This window comes from Bombus vancouverensis, chromosome 14, assembly GCF_051014615.1.
Source record: "Bombus vancouverensis nearcticus chromosome 14, iyBomVanc1_principal, whole genome shotgun sequence".
Taxonomy (NCBI): domain Eukaryota; kingdom Metazoa; phylum Arthropoda; class Insecta; order Hymenoptera; family Apidae; genus Bombus; species Bombus vancouverensis.
The window spans coordinates 13,046,804-13,058,210 of record NC_134924.1 but is presented as its reverse complement, the minus strand read 5'-3'; the positions used below and the strand labels follow the sequence as shown (position 1 = coordinate 13,058,210).

Below are 11,407 nucleotides of genomic sequence, written 5' to 3'. Positions count from 1 at the left end.
TTTTTCCCCCGCCTCCGCACACGGTTTCCTTCAACCAACCCTTTAAGACTATAAACTCGAGCTATGGGATTAAGTCGAACGGAGACACGCTGCATCGCGTATGACAAAACGCTAAGTCTTTGGCAAAATTTGCGTTGAGATATAAATTGTACATGTTATATATATAAATTGTCGCTATAATGCTGAGGAATGTGTGTGTATGTGTTTATGTGTTTTTTTTTTTTATATATATATATTTAATACTGGATTAAAGGACGTTTGGACTAAAAAATGCAGAGATATTTCAAAAGCGACGTTAGCTGATGGTTTATATTAGTCGAATTGTTTTCACTACTGACGACGCGCTGGTTTTATCCACGATAACACGATTCATGTAATTACAGTGTATATATTTTCTACATTTCCATATAAATGGAAATAAACTTGATGATAATGTCTCTGCTCGATGGGGATACGTTTGTGTTGTATTATTTAAGAAGATGCTTAGTCGCAGCGTTTGTGCAGTTTCGGTGCTCGTTTTAGAAGTTATTAATGTCAAGAACGAATACGTTCAATTTGATGGAAAACAATTATTTCAATATGGAATTAAAACTCGCAACCTTCTTCTTTGCTCCTTTTTTTCTTCTCTTATAGTTAATATCGTTATTCATGCGCTTTCATTTCAACTTTCATGAAAATATTGCAGATACGCGATTTCGTATGTTTATTTAAGATTTTAAATTGATTTGTTCGAAGAAGAATATACAAAAATGTTCTGTTAAAAAAGAAACAGTAGAGGAGATAAAATAATGGTCGATCGTAGAATAAATGATAAATGTTATTATTTATTATGCTTTGTACAGTAAAGTTCTATCAAGTTGTAAAGAAATCATGCCTTTAAGTAGAAGATGATACTTATAGTCAGACCCGTGCGAAACCAGACGCACCGTGAACAATTACTGGTAAACATCGTTATATTTTGTTTTTTAATAATCAAACTTTTTTCTTTAAAGTATAAAATACAATATTGAATATTACTAAAAGATGATGTTAATGATATCATAATATAAAAACTATAACGTAAACAAGGAGTTATCCTAGAATTATTAGCTATCTGATAGTGTTACTGTTAGTTAAAACTCGCTCGTAGTTATTAAACGAAGACGAGAAATGAAAAGAAAATATCGCGTATCATAATTCATACGCGTATCGCGTATTCATAAATAAGCTTTTGACGCAAAAATGTTTAACAATTTTAAAAAAATTGGTTCTTTCGTTGAAGAACCGATTTTTGATTACTGTAACTTCATTTCAATAACTAATTCTTGACAATGTTATGGCAAAAAATAGAAATTACATAATGAACAATTATCGGTATCCGATTAAATACAATACTTAATATTTTATAACGAGGACACCATTTATCGAATATTTTACTGACTGTACAAATTAGTTTGTAACGAAAAATAATTATACGTAAGGACAAATTAGATAAATTAGATAAATAATAATACAATACCTCCTTAATTATTACTTATTAATGGTAATTCTTACATAAATAAATGTAGTAATAACAAATTACACAGGCAGTTGACTAATCATCGATTTCTGATTGATAATCACCAATTACGTTAACTTTCTCATAGCAGTATTTTTTCAAACCTGTATTTTTATATTTAAAACACGATAAAAGCATTATAGCAATATTTAAAGCTACTTCGGTAGATTCCCCGTAATGCTTATTTGAAAGATATAGATTCCTAAATATATATGCATATTATTGATCAAATTTTTACATAATTTTGTTCATTAAAACGGAGAAGTCTCGATAAACGTTCTTGAAATCAAATGCAAATAGAAAACAGTGCTTTTATATATATAGTTATGTTTAAGAGATTGCATTGCCAACTTCTCTCTCTTTTACTTTTGTATACTATAGAATAAAATCTAACGTTGAAAAATCTATTGAGAAAATCGATATTGTTGCCCGTGTTCGCTACAGGAAGGAAGCACAGGGGAAATTCGCAAGACATAATGTAAAAAAGAATCTCGTCTAACGCTTGTACTTGTCTAATCTTGGTATTCAAGAATGTCTCGAAGGATTTTGACAAGGTACCACGAACCACCCGTTGTTTCCGGAAACTGTCGGACCGACTTGAGCGTTGCTCAAAAGAGCATTGTTCGTCCTCTGATTCTTCATGATTTCCAACTGACGTTTTAAATTTCTATACAGCTTTATGAGAGACTCCTGTAATCGAGAAAGGAACTAAAATTAATAATTTGATTTGCAAAGGCATAATATAACAAGAATTTTAATTCTGAAAAATAAACCTAAAATTTAAAAGTTTGCAGATATTTTGCGTCATGTAAAAATTACTCTTTTGCGATCCTTCTACATAAACCAATCCTGAAATAATTTTTTTTTACCGATAATCTTTGTTTATATCGGCTTACTTTTTCATCCTCCAGTTTCCTGAGTTCCTCTTGCTGCCTTAAACTGTCTATGGTCAAATTTTTTAGCATTTCATTTTTGTGCTGCCCCAAAAGCGCTATCTCCGTTTGCACCTTCAAATATTCTTGCGCCAGCTGTTTATGCTCTTCGAAAATTTCTTTCGATCTTTCGCAAGTCTGATCAGGCGTCAATGGCCTCAGATCCGCGTCCAAAAGGCGATAAACGTTGTCTAAATCTTTGTCAGTCGTGCTATTACCTGTCAAACAATAATTATAGCCGAAAGTTAATCCGATTAATATAAATGATCGTAAGTAACTTATTTTGTTTTTACTCTATCCAAAGATGCTTCTGGTATAAGGCCGATGCAAAATAAATTGATATTTTCTCAAATATGACGAATACACTGATTAAACGTGCGTATTATCAACAGATCAGTAATCGGTCTAAACTCGGACTTGGAACCTATTCGTATAAAAAGCTCATTTTGATTATGTCAAAATTATGGCACGCTTAAATTGCCGAATACTTTTACTCGAAACTATTAGAAAAAATATATAGAAAGAAATATACAAACATGTATTTATAACTTATTTTACTTTTTACTAAACATTCGCAGGATAAAAGGGATAAAGGAAAACTTTAAAATAATAAACTTTGCTATGTTTCTTTCATCAACACTAAATTCAACTTGAATTGAAGATCTACTTTAGAAATATAGTAGTGTTATGTTGGTTTAACCCATTTTTAAATGATCACAGCAAACTTATCGACTCTTGCTGTGTACGCCTATTTACGTTAAATCCATTCTGAATTTAAATTAATTTCACAACTTCTCGATTTATTTTGAGGATAACAATACTGTACAAACATTCGTTCGATTCAAGTGAAATACCCTCGTACATTACTTGATTCAAAATTTGTTTTCCTGCTTTCCTCCAAAACAAAAACTGCTAGTATACTAGTTATGCAATAATTACATCGAATTAAGGCATAATCGCTTTCGAAACATATTATAGAAACATTAATAATATGTTAATTTCCGTACTAAGTCTACGGAAGCTACTCATTCCATCGATTTAAAATTTAATCCCAAATTTTGACCTTTAACTTTTTATCACATTTGGCGGGTTCAACCCCGCGTTCTTTCTACCTCTATCGCGTGATTAGTAGCGACTGTTCGTCGTTCGATCTTACAATGTTGAATATCATGTAAAATCGTATAATAAAAGCTCTATCGCGGTTTACTCGAAACCCTCCTAATAAAAATTAAGAAAGAAAGGCACCTCGTCATACCATCAACGACGAGAAGAAAAAGAAAAACAGAGCAAAGTACTAACGTAGCAAAACCCAGCACCGCTTTAGGGTGTCCGTGGCGACGATATTTGGGTATTCCTCGCACATTTCCAAATACTGGAGCCTGTCGAGGCTTCGTTCATAATAGAATCAAGTATTCGTTCACATGAAAGATGTCACTCTCCGATTAAAAGTTACCACGAACCACTCTTTGATCCGGAGGATGGCGGTCGATCGAACTCGTTCGTAAAAGATGAAAAAAAATGCAGATGGGGCAGGGGGAACGAGAAAATAAAATTTCCAAGAAACGAACAATTTCTTTTCGATAACGAGGGTGAGAGAAAAAGAAGAAAGAAGAGAAAAGACGGTCGTTCTTGGTGATGTGTCGGGAGAGCACTAAACAAACGTGCATCTATATTGGGCCTGGTGAGTCAGCTACACCTGCTTCGAGGTATCCCCCACCAGACAGGACGTGCAAGCACGAGCCAAGAAGAAAATACGGTTCTTCGGCTCTTAATTCATCTTCAGGGCTGGATTAAGTCGAAGCTCTGATTTCCATGTTGATGCCGCAGCGAAAAATTAAGAAATCCAATGGGGGACAGACATATATCTATCCTGGGATCGTCTTTCTTTGGGAAGCATATGCTTCAACTTTGGAAACTGTATCAACAAGAATAATATTTCAAATAAGAAAATGATTGAAAATCAATAATTTCGTTTGACAAAAGCTATTGAAGTAGAATATATAATTTATCATTTAATATATCTTATTCTTTATACTTTTATCCAGATCATTCGGCTTTTGCAGATATTTGGAAAATTAATTTATTTCTTCTCGGTTTGTCACTTTATGGTCTTTTATATGTATTCAATCTGATAAAGAGTAGAAAGAGCCATGGTCTGTTTTTATTTACTTGGGTCTTTTAGGACAAAGCTTTTATCGTCGTCAATAGGTGTCAATCAAAAACAAGTTCCCCTGATTAGTTGTTCGTTAAATTTAGTATACTCGTACAATGTGACTGTTTTCGCGGGCCCTTTGCCAGGGTAGATTTCGCCGATCGACGAACTCCCAAAGTATTCGTCACGGTGAAATCACAACGAGCCAAGGTGCGATGTTCTAACTTCTTTCTATCGCTTCGTTCTCACGTGTCTTTTTATATTGAAAGGGAACAATATTTGTACGTAACGTATGTACAGATTAATCACAAGCCAAATATACATAAAACTATAAATAATTATAAATATAAATATTAATAATTTAATTCAGTAAAAGTCTACAATTTTTATCAAATTAATTGATAGATTTTTAATGATTTTTAATCAATTTTAGTGGCTTTGATTGATTTCTTATATCTTCAAATTATATTTTATTCAATTAAACAGAAATAAAACCGCATTTCGCAAGAACGCAAATAAAATCAAAGTGCAGACATAAGTGTTAATTATTTACAAAAGCAATCGAATGACGACAATGGATTTGCCTGAGCGCATCACATTCCGCGCTAAAAGGAAGGTTTTGTGGAACATACGGAGAACGTTATTTTGGGATTAGAGTACTATCGCGGTGAGTCACAAATTCAAAGTTCTCGCCCCGAACAAGTTCCCCTTCCTCTGCTGTTATAGAACAACGGCGAGGCCATCGGCAAATAACAATTTAATAATTGTGCTATACATATATGATAAGAAAGCAAGAAATTATGTATTCCATAAAATAAAATAGAAGTATAAATATTAACAAAAATGAAAACGAGAGAGAAAGCTTCGTTAAAATTTTCTATTACTAAACAAATGAAAAGCGTAATATTTATAACACAATGTATCTACTTATAAATCATTTGTTATCGTTCGTATTGTAACTGTTTAAAACAATTTTTCCATAATCAAAAGCAAAATTAACTAAAACAAAATTTATAATTTAAATATTTTATAATAAAGGTAATAAAAAACTTACTTTGTGCGGTATTCTTTATCTTTAGAATAGGAGATTCCAATGGTGAATCGGAACTCGGTAATCCCCAAGCATTCTGGAATTATAAAACATAAGAATATGTTTGTGTCAAAAATGTAAATATGTAAATCATAATAACTACAAATCTTGGAAAATATTTATACTTCTTTAAATATTAATTACTAATTTAATGATATGTAAACAAATCATTATTTTTAAATTAAAAGTTACTAACCGGATCACACTCAACGTAAAGTTGAGGAAAATCTTTAATCTGGAATTCTTTATTGGATGGATTGTTTGCTGAAATATTATTTTTAGGAGGTGGATCCCTGAAATCGTAGAAGGGATTCGATGAACTGTTTTTTTCATTAAAAATTTCCGATTTTTCTTTGGAAACGGGTGCATTAGCTTTAATAGTACCGTTGGCAGCATATCCATTTATTTCAGAATCCATAGTATCAGTCACGTCCAAAGTATCATCTTTAGAAACCTGGTTGTCAATAACTTCCTCTGACTCAACATCTTCTACAATATAAAATTACATTATAATTAATTTATATAATCACTGTTGTTGTGCATGTTTATAAATAAACATTTCATATTTAAAATTATTATCTATTATTAGTAAATATTAATCATCTGTTAAATCTCATAACTTTGGATTGCTTAAATTACTTATGAAAAATTTTAATAATATACAAACTTACTTTGGGAGTATTCTACTGGTTCTAGATGTCCATTAAAGAATTGTGATAAGGTTGTCATTATTTCTACAACAGCATCCATTGATGGTCTTTCTTCGGGAGATTTGTGCCAACATCTGAAACAACCGTTCGTTTCTTTTCTTACTACATCTTACAAACGATTTATAAATGTTTATTTAGAATGTAAGAAGATACGTAATAAAAATAGAGGGACATGCTGGCCAAAATCACATATATAAAATAATTTATCAGAATAGATAATTTGTTAGAGTAGGCATAACAAAAAAAGATAGATCTCATTTCCCTCAATACCCTTCTGCTGGAAAAATGACTTTAAAATCGAATATCGATTATTGATTATATCTTGATTATATTGATTATATTTTCAAGGATAATGTACCAGAAGAAATAGGTACATTTCATTTTTCCTATTTCCTACACAAAAGTTAAAATATTACAATTTTAAATTTCTCTCTTTTTACAATTATGCAATCGCAACAATAATTCATGACTAACATAAATTTGAATATTTTATGCAATATTTTCCATCCTCTCAAATTCAACACTTTCCCTTCCACGATCTACTGTCAACAAACTTTATGATGAAAATAACTGGGAGCAGTTCTTAAATTTCTTGCTAGAAAATCCACGGAAACTACCATAGACAATGATTTGAAAAGCAAGTCATTCCTTCTAGTGTTGAATCATCATGCGAAAAACGAAAGGGAAAGTAATCTCGCCATCTGGCACAGTCGAATCCTTAATGGACAAATATCATTGAAGACAATTTCACTTACCACTAAAATTTGCTCCCAGTGCCTAACCATTGAAGGGGATGAAAGAGTGGATTGTTGTCCCAAAGGAGAATCCATAGTTGCTAAAGGACCTTAATTTCTTTAAAAGAAAATATTATGATGAACTATGTGCCCCAATCTTCACCCTCACTTAGGACAAAACCTAAAATTCATAAGAAGAAATTTAGAAAAGCCCTAATTAGAAACGCAGAACAATCTCAGAATGAAGAATTATGAAACTGTTAAAGTTATCCTAGCACCAGGTAGATTGACCACCACCTTACACATTCCTATTCTAAAATACTCTAAACTATTCTAAAATACCAGCATTCCAAACAATCAATCCGATACTCATACCCTTCAACATTTCTACATTCCCTCCTTATACCTCAATCAAATTCCAACTGATTATTGATTGATGACTATTAATTTATTATTCCCTGCTTCCCATGATCTTAGACATGATAATTAAAAAGCATAGCATAATCGACCACATATTAGAATATATCAGAAATACTGATGATATATTAAATACTTATAAATTAAACTGTTCGCATTATCTTTTATTTTTTTAGTACTTAAGACCATCGATTATTTAAGAAGAAGAATAACAAGGAGTACACATGATCATATTAAATACTTTTAAACAAATGTTTTTCTGTTACAGGAAAGGAAGGTTTGAAGACGCTATGTATAAGATCTTAAATTTCAACCTGTATAGGTAATAGCTTTTCACAATTTATATAAATTGTGAATAAATAGAAAATTCATTAAAGATTACCATAATAATGATTCAATTACACAATTGAATCCTTATAAATAATATCAGAATAATATGATGACTCTTCTGAGAAGAATATTTTAAACATACAACTCTTATGTTATGAGAAAAGGGTTTATTCTATTACAATTTAACAAAATACATCGTTAAAAATGATTTGGGCACAGCATATGGAAAAATTATCAAGATATTATATACAAATAAAATGCAAGTAATGTAAAATAAATATAAAATTGTTTAAAAAAGCTCTAAATAACAATCAACATACTTAAAAACATTTTTCCACCTGAAAAGAAATTTTTTCTATGAACAAAATTGTGTAATCACCAATTATCAATCAAATAAAATGAAAATTTTTTAAATTAAATGCTTAATGATAAAGTTTTTAAAGAAATTTTTTAAACATAATAATGTTATAACTATTTTCAAGCGTAAAATATGTTAAAATACATAAAATATATTAAATCTAAATACTTGTAAATATACTTTTACGTTTCAATAATCTGCAGTTAATTTCAAGAAGAAAATAGAGTATTTGTTATATTTTTTCCTACAACATATACTTTCAAATACTAATACTTTTTATCAATTACAATTATTTCTATCACATATTTAGTAACATGTGTCACTATCGAAAAAGATAATATGACTTTATAAAACAAAGAAAATAATTAATCTTAACTTCTTTAGTAAATTATTAGAACATGCTTTATTAATTATAAAAGTGAATGATTATAAATATTAATAAATACCTGGTCATGAGATCTTCAATTGGTTTAGGGCAACCTTCAATTAAAGGAGGTCTTTGTCCTACATGTACTGCCCACATTATTCTGTAAGCTGAACCACCAATTTCATCAAATGGTTTCTTCCTTGACAATATCTCCCACAAAATAACACCCCAACTAAACACATCACACTTTTCGGTATATCTAGAACCCTCAAATACTTCTGGAGCCATCCAAGCAGCAGAACCTTTGTTATTAGTCATATATGTATTTAGATCACAAGCTGTACCAAAATCACAAATTTTAAGAGTTTGTCCACCCATAACTAACAACAAATTTGGTGGTTTTAAGTCTCTGCAAATATAAATGAAATCTGTTGAAACGCTACAGATGTCATTTGAATAAAAAATAAACTTCCAGATTGTTATACTATGTCCTCGATAAAAAAAAATATATATTTAACTTAATTTACCTGTGAATTAAAGGTTTTGGTTTCATATTGTGAAGATATGCGACACCACGTGCACATTGCAAAGCCCAACTCATTGCATGTCCTGCAGTATATTGCGGCTGAGGATTGCAATGCAAAACTGCAATATATTAATAAAACAAAAAGTAAATGTAATATTTAATTATTAATGCTTGATGATAACAAAACAATATGAAACAATAAAAAGCATTTAATGTCTTGTTAAACAAATTAAATCTTATGCATTATCAAAACAAGCAACAATAATATTTAGACTATAACAATAATTATTATTTTAAATAATTAAAAAAATGAAGTTCTATAGAATTTAAAAAAGTTAATACCATTATATAAGGAGCCACCTTCTGCATATTCCATAACCAGGCAAACCGGATTTTTAGTACAGGCACCATAAAGTTTTACAATATTGGGATGCACAACTCTAGATAATTGCCTAACTTCTACAGTAAAGGCCTTTTTTTCACCTTCTGAGTTTATATACTTTATAGCAACATATTGTCCCCTCCATTTTCCTTTCCATACTACTCCGAAAGAACCTTTTCCGACTACCTACATAAAAATAAATAATGAACAATTTATTATTGATTTAATTTAGCGCTCTTCAGATTTTAAAATAAATCATTTCTTTTCGAAAAATGAAGTAACAAGTTAAGAATATTAATAATGTTAGATAAACATAGAAACTGCATGTAACCTCAACAAAATGAAAAACAATACAAAGATATAAAAATTTAATATTTTATTTATTCTTCTTTAATATACTCTGTATTCGACTAAACGATGTTATTAATTTTTAATTAAATTATTTTCACACAATCTATATCAAATTTTTAAAAGTGACATATATTCACAATCTATTAAAATAAAAAAATTTTTTTTTTCAGTTTTTTTCTCAACTTAATGATATTTCAAATAAAAATCTCTCTCGTTATCTAAATCAAAATTCGAATATTAAAGTACAGAAAATAGAAAGGAGCTTCGTTAACATAAATTTGCTTAAAAAATATTCAACTATCGTCATTTAGGTTATATTTCAAACAAAATCAGATAATCAATTAGGATAAATTACAAAAATTAAACGCAACTGGATGTAACATTTGAGAAATGTTTTATTGAACGACGATTAAAAAAACAAAAATTTGACTTGTTCGAACAATAATGAAAAGTTTCTGCATAGTTATGATACCTGCTCTGTTTCAATTTCATCGTAGTTAATTTCTTCTACAAACTGCTGCTGATGGCTTACTAATTCTTTACCCGCCATCACACACAGTCGACATCACATTAGTTTCAGGGCACATTTAATTACCGGGCGTATTTATCATGAACGAATATTTATTTAAACTCCGAGCTCAAACTCCTTTGATATTTTCCATTTTATTAACATTCAGAAGGCATGTGTAGCGAGAAAGTTGTATCGATAGATGTTCATCATTCGATAGATCGATCTGTTGAAATACGATCCATCGTTAAACATAGAAAACGTGATTAAATTTATGTGCTAACAAAAACAGAAACATTAAATTATTTTTGTTTAATCAAAAAGCATACCAGTTAAGACATGGGAAGAAAAGTAGAAAGAGAAATATGTACACATATGTGTAAAATGAACGTGCACTACGTACTACCAGGTACTACGTAACGACGTTTAATAAGTTTACTTCGGGGCTTCGGGGATAGCTTTGGGTTTTCTTACTAAATAAAATACAATCCAATCACAGACTACTTGTTTTTTGATGTCACATATATTCCATACATATATTCTCAATCATAAATTTATTTGCGTCAAGTTGCAAAATATCATATATATTCAGAAACATTAAAAATATATATTGTTATTATTCAGTATAAAATTTGACTTGCATTTCATATTATAATCCTATACGGTTTAAAATAGAGAAAATTAAAATATTAATATATGTCCTCTAAATATAATATAGATACTGAATCAGCAGATGCATATATTATGTTCGACGCTTTTAATCTTTGTTATACTTGTTATATTCTTTTATATATATATATATATCTTCGCCCGTGCTATAATTAATTTGCTTATGTCAAATAAGAAACAAAACAGGTAATTATACATCGTATAAGTAATTTGAAATGTTAAATATATACTTAACATAATTTAAATATCGAAAACGTTATATTCTGTAATTTAATATTTAATATGTATTTAATTTTATATGTAATACTTAATACTTAATATTTATAATTTAATATGTCGTTTGG

The 11,407-nt window shown here is 29.8% G+C and overlaps 1 protein-coding gene and 1 long non-coding RNA gene across 3 annotated transcripts; one reads left to right on the top strand and one right to left on the bottom strand.

Annotated features, from left to right (window-relative positions):
• Positions 1 to 799: 799 nt before the first annotated feature.
• On the bottom strand, positions 800 to 10,854 carry LOC117156376 (mitogen-activated protein kinase kinase kinase 7). Its single transcript, XM_033333347.2, has 10 exons — positions 10,724 to 10,854; positions 10,359 to 10,620; positions 9,496 to 9,721; positions 9,155 to 9,272; positions 8,707 to 9,036; positions 6,383 to 6,495; positions 5,908 to 6,200; positions 5,676 to 5,748; positions 2,434 to 2,687; positions 800 to 2,227 (listed from the first exon to the last, which is right to left on the bottom strand). Exons 2-10 carry the CDS (start codon positions 10,434 to 10,436, stop codon positions 2,063 to 2,065), a joined length of 1,650 nt encoding a protein of 549 aa, XP_033189238.1. The 5' UTR covers positions 10,437 to 10,620; positions 10,724 to 10,854; the 3' UTR covers positions 800 to 2,062.
• LOC143303590 (uncharacterized) lies at positions 3,669 to 8,307 on the top strand. 2 transcript variants are annotated; one of them, XR_013060079.1, is made up of 3 exons: positions 3,669 to 4,911; positions 5,108 to 5,288; positions 7,841 to 8,307. It is a non-coding gene; the product is annotated as an uncharacterized LOC143303590 (long non-coding RNA). The 2 variants fall into 2 exon arrangements; XR_013060078.1 differs by having other exon boundaries at positions 3,675 to 4,902.
• Positions 10,855 to 11,407: the final 553 nt, after the last annotated feature.